The sequence below is a fragment of the Puma concolor genome, chromosome B2 (genome assembly GCF_028749965.1).
Source record: "Puma concolor isolate L17-30 chromosome B2, mPumCon1.1.hap2, whole genome shotgun sequence".
Classification (NCBI taxonomy): domain Eukaryota; kingdom Metazoa; phylum Chordata; class Mammalia; order Carnivora; family Felidae; genus Puma; species Puma concolor.
The window spans coordinates 4,564,173-4,578,181 of record NC_141671.1 but is presented as its reverse complement, the minus strand read 5'-3'; the positions used below and the strand labels follow the sequence as shown (position 1 = coordinate 4,578,181).

The following is a 14,009-nucleotide window of genomic DNA, read 5'->3' as shown; positions in this document are numbered from 1 at the left end:
GCGCCTTCTCTCTCCCCAGGGTCACTTCTCCGTGCCACGTACCTGCTGAATTCTGTGGTTCAGGTTGTGCCGATTGTTGTGTTGATCCTCCAGTCAGTTTTCCAGGAGTGTAGGATGGTTTAGTGTTAGTCTGGCTGTATTTCATGGACATGAGACACACAAAAAACTTCCATGCTGTTCTGCCATCTTGGCTCCTCCCTCCCAGCTTCTAAGCACTTTAAATAGGCTGAAGTGCCGAAATATGTACCCACCTTGCTTAAATCCTGTGCGCTAAATCAGGAACACCTGGCAGAATTAAGAGAAAGATAGAAATGACCAGTCAGACTTGTGTGCATCATATTAAGACTTCAAAGTCAAATCCTTCCCGTCCACATCAGAAGAAGAGCTGAACGAAGCCAATTCTGTCTCTTTCCCCTACTCGGTGAGAGGGCTGTGTCTGTGAATAACCTGTTCTTTCTGAGGGGACATCAAAAGAAGATACTCCTACCTTTTGGGGACGGTACCTGTGGGTAACCTCAGTCCTGCCATTTGATGTGGCTGCTGGGTCATGTATAGAAACTCCCAAACCTCATTGTGTTCCCCGGAATGGATATTGAGTCTGGATCTTCTCCATGTTGCAGGGGTGAATAGCCTTTCTCAGTTCCTCAGTGCCAACCTGTTGACCGCCACCACCCTTACCCATCTCGACCTCTCAGGGAACGTCCTCCGCGGAGATGACCTCTCGGTAGGTTTTCCTTCCCCACGGGCAGGTTCAAAGACGCTGTATTCCATAAGCCTGGAATAATTTCCAAACATGGCTTTCCTCATCTCCCCTTATAACACTTTCACATCATTTAGTTATGAGCTTACGAGCTGTTTTAGAGAAAAATTCCAGAGCCTTCCTTAATTAAGTGTAGTCTAACACAGGTATATTTACCCCCTTCACTTAATGTTGCTGAACGACAAATTCTTTTTGGATATGCTTTTTCTGACGGACCTCTTTTCTCTTCATTTGAACCATTATTGCGCCTATGAAAGTTGATAAGAGAGATTGGAAATGTAAACTGAATGATTTTGTCATTAGATAATACTGTTGAGACAGGTGAGTTTTTTAATAGTTAGTTGGAGGAGGATATGGGCATAAAGTCCTCTCCTATATTCCACAAACATAGTAGGGTGAGTGGAGAGTCGGCAATAAATTGGGGCCACTTTTTAAGGAAGTTGGAGCGTGCCTTCTTACGTCTCTCATGTGTGGCTTTCCCTGTAAGGCAAGGAAGATTGCCACTGTCCTTTTTGTAGGACTTTTTTCCCCTCTGCCTGATACTCGAAATCATTTTAAGCAATTCTGTTTCCTGGGATGCCATGACTTTTTTTTTTTTTTAATGTTTGTTTATTTTTGAGAGTGTGAGCCGGGGAGGGACAGAGAGAGACAGGGACAGAGGGTCCGAGGCAGGCTCTGGGCTGACAGCAGCGAGCCCAGCGCGGGGGCTTGAACTCATGAACCGTGAGATCACAACCAGAGCTGAAGCCAGACGCTTAACCAGCTGAGCCACTCACTTGCCTCCCCTGAGGGACCACGGCTTTTTCCATGCGTTGCCCCATTTTAGTTGTCACCTTCAGTGATGATTCGTAAATGTGCTCCTTCCCAAGATGAAACAAGGAGTCCAGTGTGAAACCACTAACACATTACAGTGACAAAGTAGAGGACTAGAGAGAGCAATAAAAGAGAGTCTGAAGATTAAATAATAAGACTCTGCTAACATAGGGGCATTAGTAGTCACTCAAGAGAGCAAAGTAGCTCAGGACTTTTTCTCTGGCCAGGAGTGGGTCTTGTCCCCCAGCTTGCCTCTGGGGAAGAAGTAGAATGATGAGGCCTGGGTGAGTAGGCCTCAGCCCCAGACAGGCTGATGTTCTGGGATCCCTGCAGCAGGTGCAGGGAGGGGCTTACCCAGCCCCGTGCCTTCAGGGCCAGCAGCCTAGCGGGACCTGCCTCTTTGGACGAGTGTTGGCCAAGTAGGGTCTTGTCACCAATGGAGGGTGATTAGAGCTCCCCCAGCCGGTGGCCGGGAGTAAAACCACAGGCAAAGCCTGAGAGAAGCAGAGATCTTTAGGGAAGCGAGAGCAAATTATTTTTCTGAATCAGAACTTCTCATAATGCAGTCTGCTGTGTGTGTGTGTGTGTGTGTGTGTGTGTGTGTGTGTGTGTCTAGTGAAAGTACTTACAGGCTAATCATTTGCTTTTCTGAGTTCCTTGGTAGAGAGGAGTTTTCTCAGGCATCGTATAGCCAAGCTGCTGCACTGTGAGTCTTTGCTAAGGACGAGGGCATCTCAGCGTAAGCTTGTTTGTTTTTGCAAGGACCTGGTGACATCCAGTGAGGCACAGGACCGTTAGCTATTTGCCTGGTGTTGGGAGCTTGGACTCGGTTGGTTATCGTGGACTCTGGAAGTTTCTACTCAACACGGGGCGATTAGAGAAGAACAGGGCTCTTAAACTTGTTTGATGGTCTTACACAGGAATAAGGAGAGACTTTAGGCACCGTGACCCCTTGAAAGCTGACGTGTCTTAGCTCTATGTGAGATTAAACCTAAGCGAATAGTGCCGTCAGACCCTTTCTTGTTAGATTTCGGAAGTAACTAAGGATAGAAAAATCACGGTGTTGGACAGAAGAGAGTACAGCCTGAGACCATCTTAGGGTGCAAACTGAAGTTGGTGGATCTTTGAACACTTTCAAAAGTGATTAGCATTTTGATAGGGCGAGTGCTATGCAGGTGATGTTTTAATCTCAGCAGTTACAATTAATTAGCATCGCTCCAAAATGATGAAAATGGAGCTAATCAGGAAAACTAAGTCATGTGTAACAAAAAGGGGGTTGGTGGCCAAGAGTTCCTTTGGCTTTTTTTTTTTAAAACTCAAACGTAATTTTATTTAAAAAAAGTGGGTTTTTTTTGTGTTTATTTACTTTTTTTTTTTTAATTTTTTTTTCAACATTTATTTATTTTTGGGACAGAGACAAGAGCATGAACGGGCGAGGGGCAGAGAGAGAGGGAGACACAGAATCGGAAACAGGCTCCAGGCTCTGAGCCATCAGCCCAGAGCCCGACGCGGGGCTCGAACTCACAGACCGCGAAATCGTGACCTGGCTGAAGTCGGACGCTTAACCGACTGCGCCACCCAGGCGCCCCTGTGTTTATTTACTTTTGAGAGAGAGACAGAGACAGAGCGTGAGCAGGGGAGGGGCAGAGAGAGAGGGACACACAGAATGGGAAGCAGGCCCCAGGCTCAGAGCTGTCAGCACAGAGCCCGACACAGGGCTCGAACTCACGAGCTGTGAGATCAGGACCAGAGCTGAAGTCAGCCGCCCAACCGACTGAGCCACCCAGGCGCCCCAAACATAATTTTATTTTAAAAATTCTTTGCAATACTGCTCTCAGGGAAGGCAATGGAATGACATTAAATTCTGCTAATCCTCTTGGGAAGAGTAGAGAATGGATACGGGAGGATTTGGGCAACTTCATTTTAAAATATTGACTGTGTGTGTGTGTTTCCAGATCCTAATGTGGTTTTTTTTGTTTGTTTTTTTTTTATTTCAAGTCCATGTACAATTTTTTGGCCCAGCCAAATGCCATTGCTCACCTGGATTTATCCAATACCGAATGTTCCCTGGACATGGTAATATTTTTTGACATTGCTCTGGCGGTCCCAGAACAGCCATTTGGGCGGGATACAGAGGGCTTTCTCTCTAACAAAATATTCCCCTACATCTAGAAATACTTGGAACTAAGAGTGCCTTCTTTCTTTTTCAGGTCTGTACAGCTCTTCTCCGAGGATGCCTTCAATATTTAGCTGTGCTCAACCTCTCCAGAGCTGTCTTTTCTCACCGGTATGGGTTTGTACCTCCATCCCTGTCACCTAGGACTGCCTTCCTCTCAGAGAAGGTTGTAGCGAGGTGGAAATGGAAGGATGAGGGATGCGTGTTGTGCGTGAAGGAAGGTGACCTTAAACCATCATCTATGAATATGAGCCTTAAAAGTGCAAGTTTTTGTATCTTTTCTCACGGTAGTCTGATGTTCTCGGTGACCCCAGTCTGCCTGTGAGAACTGTCTGATAACTGCTGCTCTTATGTGGACGGGCACTGTCCCTTAATAGAGTACAAACTCTTTAAAAATTTTTTTTAATATTTATTTTTGAGAGAGAGAGAAAGAGAAGAGTGTGAGCCGGGGAGGGGCAGAGAGCGACAGAGGCACAGAATCCGAAGCAGGCTCCAGGCTCTGAGTGGTCAGCACAGAGCCCGATGCGGGGCTCGAACTCACGAACTGTGAGGTCATGACCTGAGCCGAAGTCAAACGCTTAACCGACTGAGCCACCCAGGCGTCCACAGTATAAACTCTTTTAGAAGGCACTTCTCAACAATGAACTTGGAAGCAAGTATGAACAACGAGTATAGCCATCCCCAGATGAATGTGTTGGAATTTGTACAAGTGGAGATCTGTGGGTAAAACACAATGAGCCCATTGGCTACAAAGAATATAGCGGTAGCTTTAAGGACTTTATGAAATGTCTTAGCTTCTCTGACATCACTCCTTTGATGGTGTTGGCTTTGTTTGGCTTTGAGACATTTTGTTTCTTCTTACCTTTGATTTTCTCCCGAAAATATAATGGATTCCCAGGTTATTTCACAGAGTCCCAGTAACCAACGGGGAATTTCGCCAAGCCGGAAGCGGGGTACCAGGCCGGAAGCATCCCTGCTCCTGTGACCCTCCCGTTTTGTTTTTCAGGAAAGGAAAAGAAGTGCCCCCCTCCTTCAAGCAGTTTTTTAGTAGCTCCTTGTCTCTGATGCAGCTGAACCTTTCTGGCACCAAACTGTCTCCTGAGCCCTTAAAGTGAGTGCTTAGTTCATGTTCTCCACAGCTCTTGGTTTTTGGCTTTTGGGTTTTTTTTTTTTTTTTTCCTTTTCAGGTTTTTATTTAAATCCTAGTTAGTGGGCGCATACCATGCAGTATTGGGTTCAGGAGTAGAATTCAGTGAGTCATCCTTACATACAACACCCAGTGCTCATCACAGGTGCCCATCCAGCCCATCCCCCACCCGCCTCCCTCCACCAACCCTCACTTTGTTCCCTATAGTTAAGCATCTCTCGTGGTTTGTTTTCCTCTCTCTCTCTCTCTCTCTCTCTCTCTCTCTCTTTTCCCCCATCCCATAGCGTTTCAAGTTGTTTGTTATTATGAATGTGCTTGAGGGAAGGGAAGAAGACACAAAATCCTAAGACAGACAAGGCAGATGAAAATCCCTTTTTCACTTCGGGGCACAAAAAGAAATTACGTTCTTTTTGCCTACCTCGTGCACTGTTGATATTATTTGCATCTTCTATGAAAAAAAAAAATCTTCCTTTGGTTTGTGACCTTGGCAGTTGTCAGTGACTTTCTTACAAGTTGTGTTCCCAGGTACCACTGCCTTTATATTAACCTCTGTTGGGCCCGTTTGATGTATATTCATGTGTGTATATATGTGTTTCAGTTAATATTTATTCTACATATCTCTACTAACCTTAGTAACCTCTATACACAGTGTGTATGCAACAGAGTCAGGTTTTAGGTGCTGTGGTTCCTGAATTACCCAGGTCGGTATAGGCTGTCTGTTTCATGTTTTTACTTAGCGGCCATCTTAGGTTATGGGTAATACCCTCGTGGGGGGCCTGGTGGTGAAGTTAAACTCTTGAGGTAAAATAGGGTTCGAGGCTAATTTGACATCCTTGAAATCTCTGTTCTGCATTGCCAGCAATTAAGGAAAAGGGCTATGAAATCAAATTCTCTTTGAGCCTAAAGAACATATTTTCAAGTAGTTACGAGTACGTACATTGTCACATATGCTCAAGTGCACGCACAGATTTCTCCTTTCCCCAGCCGGCGTGTCAATGAGCATTTAATTCTTCCCTTGTCATTTGTATGAGATGTTACGATTGATGTCTGCTATTCATCTTACTAGAAAATTAATCTTTATGTAAGTCGTAAGGTGCCCTTTTTCTTTTTCTTTTTGAGAGGCGTGAGAGTCCTGGTTGCGGTATCTCACATGGCACCTTAAGACTCAAACAGGGGATGCCCCTAAGAACAGTAGATCTAGGCAAGTGCAAAGACAAAAAACCGACAGTATGGCAGGCCTTTTTTTTTTTCCACATTGAATTAACATATTAGAGGTCCATAAATGTAAGCCAAAAAAGTCTCACGATGAGGCTCTTTGTGTGGATATTAACAAAACTAGCACGATCAATATTCTAAAGGGGGAACCATTATACTTTACTCACACTCATTTACATATTCATTCCACTGCTATTTATGGAGCATTCACAGCGTCCCAGATGCAAGGAGGGCACTGGGTAGAAAGTGAATCCGGTCGTGATCCTTGCCCGCAGTGTACCAACTGGAGAACCGCTTATTCAAAACCGTTTTGGTGACAGGTGCACAGTATTCTCGTTCTTTCCGTGTTCTTGATCCCTGTGAAATACAGAGTAGCTCTTTGTTGATTAGTGTAATTGATTTTATAGAATATTCCACACCACAGCCATGGATTTCCTATACCGTTTGTTATAGAGACTTCTAAATATTATATTTCAACGTTAAATTGTAATTGTTAAATCTTGTGACCTGTTGTTATTTATGTGAGCATTTAATCGTGTTCTGTCGGTAGCCTCGTCCACTCTGTGTTTTACTACTGAAAATTTCCGTGTGAGGGAAAAGGCTTCGTGGCTGAAGATTCTGTAGGCAAAATTCTGTACATACATTTAATGTGATGCTGACACTGGGGAAGATAGAACCGAGGTGTTCGGGGTTCCCTGTGAGGGGGCGGGATGGCAGAGAGCTTGCAGAGCGTGACCCTGAACTAGACCCTGAACCGGCTGCTTGAATGTGGGCCGGCACCTGCAGTGTCGATGGCACTTGGGAGACCGTGTTCCGATTCCTGGTTTGCTGCTGAGGAAACAGAGGCCCAGGAAGCCCAGTAATTTGCCCAGTAATTTGCCCCGACCTGTCACGGTCGCAGGTCAGGTTTCCAGAGGAGCCGACTTCGGGATGGAACATAGCACGTAGGAGACACAGGCCGGGCCTTTCTGTTCCTGTGCTGACCAGCCTTGGGGTAGTCTACGTCTGGAAGGAGACGTGGCCCCGGGTGAGGCACTTGTCTTCAGTCAAGGCCACCCCTGAGAAGTGACCGCAGAGGGGGTTCTGGGAGGCGCATCACAGAGCCCCCTGTTGCCACTGGCTCCGTACGTTCCTGTCCCTGCCTCGGTCCACTGTGCCAGGAGCGGGGGACGGAGACCCTGCTGTGTTGAAGGACCGGGGGTCAGCAGCCCTAAGAGGCTATGCTACAGGGACGCACCGTTTTCTGAGAGAAGCCCTCCCAGTTGGGACAGAACAGTATTCTGCAGGCGGGTCCCACCATTTGGGGGTTCTTCAGAAGCGACACCCAGAATAGGACTGCTTATGTCCTAGTTGCGCCCTCGCTTGCAGACTGGTCAGCCACGGTGAAGCACTTGGGGCCTTCGATAAGGAACGTGGGGGCGCCCTTCCTCGCGTTTGCTAAAATCTTCAGAATAGCGAGGTTCACGTGCGCCCCAAGCACGCTCCTCGCTCAGAGCAAGGCCCGAGTTCCTATTTACCGTTCGCGCTTGCACTTTCTTCCCCCTGGTCCCCATGTGTCTGTGCCCTTCTTCACCCCGCATCACATCGTGCCCTTCTCCCATCTCCCCGACTGTGAACTTCTAATAAACCCATTATGTGTGCCCCTGAGAACTCGTAACTAGCACCTCATCTCCAGGGCGGGTGAGGTTAAATACAGATTCCTGTCTTAGCCGGTGTTGCACTAACGATGGAGGATTGAAGACGATAACGGTTAAGGCGGTTTTTCCATCCCTGGGTCAAAAGTAATCACACTTCCCGCTGTAGGGTTTTCCCCAGTGCGTGCTGGGCTTTGCCGTTCGTTGTTGAGTTTGGTTTTGTTCAACTGAGGGCAGTTGCTGTTGCTGGTTTGTATTTACCAGTCTTGGGAGCCGTTATGTCCTTCCTCATCACGGCCTTCTGTACTGTAGTTAAGTATCTTAAAGCATATCATTGGTTCCTCGGCCTTAATCTACATACGGGAAAAGTAGGAAGAATCTCCCTTCCATCTAAGCATTGTAAAACCATAGTGTTCAAATACGTGGCTAGGTTCTAGAAACTTCGCAAACGGTAGAACTCAAAGGGACCTCTTTGGTAATAGGCTGATGCTCCCATTTTGCTGATGCGCACCTGAGACAGGAGAGGACAGGGAGGGACTTGTGATGTCCTTAAAGCCACCCCACTGTCAGTACAGAGGCGGGACCTCTGGACGGGCCATGTGGTTCTAGGTCCCAAGTGCCTTCGGCTGCTCAATACCACCCCCAAGAAGGAAAGAGGGGAAGGCACTTTTTAGGGAAAGAGAGGCTATTTAATAATCGACCAGGAACATGCGTGCAGATATCTGCCCAGCCCCTCTCGTCGGCCCGTGTTTAGAACAAGGGGCTGGTCAACTGGCATCAGGAGAGGAGAAGAAAGGTGCTCCCCTCCAGCCTCCTTCCTGATGGGCTGTTCTCACCGGAAGCTGCTGAACCGGTGGGTTCCATGCACTGCGGTAGCATTGCTCGGTGGATGAGGCCAGAGGGTCACCAGAGAGGGGATCGCAGAGGCTGGGGTGAAAGAGGTGCCTTCCCACCTGGCTCGTGCCCCGGGGTATTTTTGGAGCATACCGGGTGGAGGTCCTTTTCCTGGGAACATTGAGAACAGGTGGATATGCCTGCGGAGCAAATGTCTTGGTCCCACCCCCTGTCGCTTTCTCCTGTCTGCCTCTTACAGTGATGTGCACACCTGCCCATTTCCCTTGCTGGAGAGCGAGAGGCCTCTGGGGCTCACCTGTGTGTCCCCCAGGGCCAGGTTGAGGCCTTGTGTCCCTTCACTGCGACTTATGGATGTGTGTGCACGTGGGAAGTTTTTGCATCAGGCCTGTTCGATGTTGTAGGACTGACTTGTGAGAGTAGGGCTGGTGCATTCTCTTAGAGACGAGATCTGCGTGATTCGTCCGGCCTCCTGAGCGTGCGGACGGATAAATCCCTTTTCACAGCGCCCCTGTGATTTGTCCCGAGACCAGCTAGTAGTAGCCAGACAGACAGGCAGGATCCTGGGCCCTCTCCAGACCTGTGCCTCATGTCCAGTGCTCTTCTCACCTCCTGCTGTAGGTGCTTAAAATAAAACCCCTCTCTACAGACGGTAATTTCCCACCCTGGATACCGTGGAGCTTAACTCCCTCATAACCTCTCCCTTAGGGACAAATCAGCAGATGCTTTCCTACTCTACTAACAATTGCCTAATAATTTTCTAAACAATATTAAAGGTGTTCTCAAACAGATGCAGGTGGGAATTGATTTGTGATGAACACAGTTTAACTTCAATGTGCAATTAGGTGTACCGTGGATGTACGTGCATAGGGATGGTGGGCCTGCCGGACTCGTATTCGTAACGGGCCCGCACCTCATCCCAAGGAAGAACGTTACAGCATCGTTTCCTCCCTGGGCTTGAGAGGCAGACGTGCAGTCGGCCTTTTTTTTTTTTTTTTAATTTTTTAATTTTTTTAATGTTTATTTATTTCTGAGACAGAGAGAGACAGAGCATGAGTGGAGGAGGGTCAGAGAGAGGGAGACACAGAGTCCGAAACAGGCTCCAGGCTCTGAGCTGTCAGCACAGAGCCCGATGCGGGGCTCAAACTCACAGACTGCGAGATCATGACCTGAGCCGAAGCCAGACACTCAACCAACTGAGCCACCCGGGCGCCCCAACAGTCGGCCTTTTCAAAACTGAGATGGTGCTCGGTGCTTGGCGCTTGGCCTGTAACTCAGAACCGTGTCCCTCCTTCTCTGGGCCTTATTCGGCACGTGTACATATTTTGGTGCAAACCGTGTCTAACTCGCGTCTAATGTGTGTTTTCGTGTTTTCTCCCCTCAGAGCACTGTTGTTGGGCCTGGCTTCCAATCATAACTTGAAGGGGGTCTCCCTTGATCTCAGCAACTGTGAGGTAAGAGCCCATTTAGACTGTGCACTGGAAGAGATTATAATGGCCTCAAAATTGTCTTTGTCTTTTTCCCGGAGAAAGTGCGATACTGTGATTCCTGAAGGTGTAAGTGAAGCAGAGGAATGCACGTTATAGATGTTTCCGATGTTTTGTATTTTGCAAGTTTTATTTACAAACAGCCGCGGAACACCATTCAGAAAGCGTTCAAGTGTGTTTTTAACGACTCGGTTGTCTTTTGTTTGTTTTTTATTTATTATTAGTGCCAGTTGCTTAAGTATTTTATGACGAAGCCTTGAGATACAAAAGCCATAAACTAGCTTTACCGTTATGAAAAATGTAACATACGACATCCCTGGCAAGGGACAGACGCGTGTAATGTAACTTGGACTCGGAGAGTGTCCAAGAGAACGGCTGTCGTGTTATTTTTATTTCTTAATATCTTGACTTAAAACAGGACAGTTATTACAGCAGTTCCAAACACTTCCTACCAAAGAACACAAAGACGAATTGTGACTAAAAGCCTCTGCATTTTAGAGAGTGCCTGAGCGTTTTCAGTCTTGAGGCTCTTAGTTTGTGCGGAGATCAGTAAGAAAATGCCCAGGTACAAACTGTGTGGTCCCCTTGGGGCCCAACTTGACCCAGCACATCAGACTTGGTTTCTTCTTGTCTGGGCTGGAGGTGAGGTCCCTTCGTTCCTGTTCTGGGCCCACTGTTCTCTCCTTCTGGCGTGCCGTGTGCCTCTTCTTCCCCGAGGCCTCCCTGTCCGAGGATCTAGCTCAAATCCAGTCTCCTTTATGCCTGCCTCAGGCTCCTAGGGTTCAATCGGAGTTTGGCCTTTACTAGCTCTGCGGTCCCGGCTGAGTTAGATGATAGCGTGAAACCTCAGTGTCTGCGTCCGCAAAATGGAGACAAACATCAGTGCCTCTTCTGGTGGCTTGTTATGGGGTTCAAAGGAGCCCTTCTTTGCAAAGTGCTTCCTGGGGCATCTGGGACATACGTGGGTTGTTTGCGCTTGTCGTTTATCTGTCTGTCGAATTCCTCCCCTGAATGCTTCAGCCCTTCGTGATCTTGTTCTCTTCTGATCGTCTGCTGTTTAATGATGGTGACGTGCTTTGGACGCTGACCCATATGGCGTCCTGCATAACTGTTCAGTTAGCGCGTGCGTGCTCTCCCAACGAGGCTATCACTTCCCGAGGATACTCCTGCGTCCTGTTCATTTTGTGTTTCCCTCAACTCCTAACAAAATGCCAGGTGCCAAGCCAACGCTGAATGTTGCAGAGCATGCTGTACCTCTCTGAAAAGTCTAGAAACTGGCAAGGATGAAATGATACCAGGAAAATTGTTAGTGCAGGATTTTTTTTTTTTTTTCTAATTCTGAGCTGGTGTAGACACCAACTGTGTACAATTTACTAGTCATTTTGTTTGGGGAAAAAAGAAAAGCCAGAAAGAACAAAAAAAAAACCCACAAAACCCCTAAAAACCTGCATCGTCAAATTTTAATGTGTAAATCGGTGTTCTTATATTTATAAAGACAGACTATATAATAGAAACCAAGTCTGGTGGTATGAATTCATTGTTCACCAGTACTTTCTTAAGGGATGTGGCAGTAATAAAAAATTTTGTATGGGGGGGGGGGGTGGAGAAGAACAGAGATAGGTAGGGCTACGCTATCAAAAGACAAAAAAAGCCAGTGGGTGTCACCTTAATTGCTCTGTTAGCTCACACTACTAAATTAGCAATGACCCAAACGTTTTACTATCCTGATTAAATACGGTGATTGCTATCAATATGCCATCTTCCATTTAATTATCTGATCAAAACTGGAATGGACATAAATGATCATCTGGTTCCCATACTTCAAGATGAAGAAACTGAGGTCTAAAGAAGCCGAAATAATCCAGTTTACTAATGGCAGAATCATAATGAAAGTATGCCTGCCCGATTCTTGTTAATTACGTAGGTAATTGTTAGAACATTACGCATGATTAGACCTCTTCTTCTCAAATAAGTTGTTTGGTACCATATGCCCAAAGAACACACCTTGCTCTGTAGCTCGTTCTGTAAACTCCATCGTAATCGCACCGGGAATAACTTTCAAAGACGGTTGTATTTGGTGAACCATGGAAAATCAACATTTTTGTAGGTCAAAAATGGCAGACTCTTGGCGATTTTAAAGGGTTCTACCAAATGGCTAGTAGACTTTTCCCTTTATAAGTTTCCTCTTATTAAGCCAGGAATCCAGATCAAGTGATTGCTCTCTGATGGTAGGGCTGGCCATTATGGTGATGACAATTACAACTTCACTTTGGCCACTCGTTTACGGATTATATGATAACAGCAGCAGTGCTGAGATGGGAGCCCTTAAAACTACCGTGGTACCACGATCTCCCACTGTCTTAATCCTTGAATCACAGTCCTGGTGGCCATTTTGATAAAGTCACATGTTATAGTGCTGCTCGTGGAAATTGGTGAAGCACAAAATTATTTTTCTAAATTAAGGTGTCTTATCACATTTTTCTTCTTACAGACAGGTGTCCGAATCTAACGATATTTCACCTTACTCCTCTCCGTGGTCTAGTAAATCTGTCCTGTAAAGGCGTTAGGGGTTATGGTATTATCTGCATAGAATGCTTGGCAGTTTGGCATTCATTGCTACCCTTTAATTATTTAGTACTTCAGGGTTTATGTAGTGCTCTCAGAAAAAGTTTTTCACCAACTTGGAAGTTTAAAATTTTGCACTTCAGACCATGTTTGTGAGTTCGAGCATCACATCGGGCTCTGTGCTGACAGTGTTGAGCCTGCTTGGGATTCTCTCTCTCTCTCTCTCTCTCTCTCTCTCTCTCTCTCTCTCTGCCTCTCCCCAACTTGCGCATGCTCTTCCTCTCTCTCAAAATAAATGAATAAACTTAAAAAAAATGACACATGTGTATCTGTTTTCTGTTCATGCCCTCTCTAGCCATAGTGACACAGACCCCTTTACTGTTAGTTAGCATGCCAGTCAAAATCCTGCAAGAATCCAGCACTTAATATTCCCTTATGATCAGACAAATTCTCCACCTGTGGTGGTGAGCAGTGAAACTTCTAGCACCGTGCCATCTTGGAAGTCATTTCCACAGAGATGACTCACTCAAGATGAGGGGCTGATAGACCTGTCTGAGCTGTAATACTAGACAGTTTCTGATGTGGGCACTGAACAAATTCATCATCCCCTGATGATGTCTCTAATGCTACCACCTTCCCAAGCCACGGAAGCAAAGAACAAATATCAAATACCTTGAAGTCGTTGTATATTTACAAGTAAATAATTTTATTGTGAAACAGCTACTTTGCACTGATGAATTTTTAAGTGATGTTTGTATGGGTGTTACAGAAAAATAAATGACCATCATGTAAGATGGTGGCTGAGTTTATTGGGAGGAGAGAGGAGAGGAACTTTGAAGTCAGAATTAAAAGTGTCTACACAGACGGGGCGCCTGGGTGGCTCTGTCGGTTAAGTGTCCCACTTCGTCTCACGCCACGATCTCATGGTTCGTGAATTTGAGCCCCACATCGGGCTCTGTGCTGACAGCTTGGAGCCTGGAGCCTGCTTCGGAATCTGTGTCTCCCTCTCTCTCTGCCCCTCCCCCCACGCATTCTCTGTCTCTCTCTCTCTCTCTCTCTCTCTCTCTCTCTCTCAAAAATAAATGTTAAAAAATTTTTTTTAAAGTGTCTCTGCAGATGAAAAGGGAATATAGTCTGTGATATCGTAATAACGTTGTACGGTATCAGATGGCGACCACACTTACTATTGTAAGCATTTCACATAGTTGTCGAACCATTATGTTGTATACCTGAAACAAGTATAAAACACTGTGTGTCGACTACACTTGAGTCGTTTTTTAAAAGTGTCTACATAGGGGCGCCTGGGTGGTGCAGTCGGTTAAGCGTCCGACTTCAGCCAGGTCACGATCTCACGGTCCGA

At 46.3% G+C, this 14,009-nt stretch overlaps 1 protein-coding gene across 12 annotated transcripts in view; it reads left to right on the top strand.

Moving 5' to 3' along the window:
• The window catches only part of CARMIL1 (capping protein regulator and myosin 1 linker 1), a 311,927-nt gene that overhangs the window by 182,982 nt on the left and 114,936 nt on the right, over nt 1-14,009 (top strand). For all 12 annotated transcript variants that reach the window (XM_086706081.1, XM_086706084.1, XM_086706083.1 and 9 more), the window contains exons 13-17: nt 621-724; nt 3,572-3,649; nt 3,784-3,860; nt 4,756-4,860; nt 9,982-10,051. In XM_086706081.1, coding sequence (XP_086562207.1) covers nt 621-724; nt 3,572-3,649; nt 3,784-3,860; nt 4,756-4,860; nt 9,982-10,051 — 434 coding nt within the window. The remainder of the gene's footprint in view (nt 1-620; nt 725-3,571; nt 3,650-3,783; nt 3,861-4,755; nt 4,861-9,981; nt 10,052-14,009) is intronic.